The 476-nt window shown below is 71.4% G+C and overlaps 1 protein-coding gene across 1 annotated transcript in view; it reads right to left on the reverse strand.

Moving 5' to 3' along the window:
- Nucleotides 1-40, reverse strand: part of PATL1 (PAT1 homolog 1, processing body mRNA decay factor) — a 19,664-nt gene extending 19,624 nt beyond the window's left edge. The window contains 1 exon segment of the mRNA XM_019472598.1: nt 17-40. Within this exon segment, the coding sequence (XP_019328143.1) occupies nt 17-40 (24 nt within the window).
- Nucleotides 41-476: the final 436 nt, after the last annotated feature.

Genomic DNA, 476 nt, shown 5'->3' on the forward strand with positions numbered 1-476 from the left:
CCCCTCCCCGTCTCACCGCGGGGGGGTGGGCCCCCGCCATGCCCGGAGTGTCACTGCTCTGACTCCCCGTCCCCGTCCCCGTCCCCAGCGCCCCATCTTGTCCCCTGGGCTGGGGCTGTGCCATGCCGGGGGCGTCCCCAGTGTCACACCCCTGTCCTCGCTCCTGTCCCCCGGGACTGGCATTTGTGTTGCCTGGGGTGTCCCCATCCCCAGCAGTTGGCCCTGTCCCCTGGGGCTGGGCCGTGCCGTGCCCGGGGTGTCCCCAGCCTCACGACCCTGTCCTTGGACCTGTCCCCTGGGAAAATGGCCCATGGGGACATGCCATGCCTGGGCTGTCCCGTGTCCCCATCCCTGTCTGCAGCACTGGGTCCTGTCCCCTGGGGTTGGGACATGCCATGCCTGGGGTGTCCCATGTCCCTGTCCCCATCCCCGGGTCCTGTCCCCCAGGGGCCGGGGAGGTGCCATGCCCGGCGCGT

The sequence above is a fragment of the Aptenodytes forsteri genome, unplaced genomic scaffold, assembly GCF_000699145.1.
Source record: "Aptenodytes forsteri isolate BGI_AS27 unplaced genomic scaffold, ASM69914v1 Scaffold533, whole genome shotgun sequence".
NCBI lineage: Eukaryota > Metazoa > Chordata > Aves > Sphenisciformes > Spheniscidae > Aptenodytes > Aptenodytes forsteri.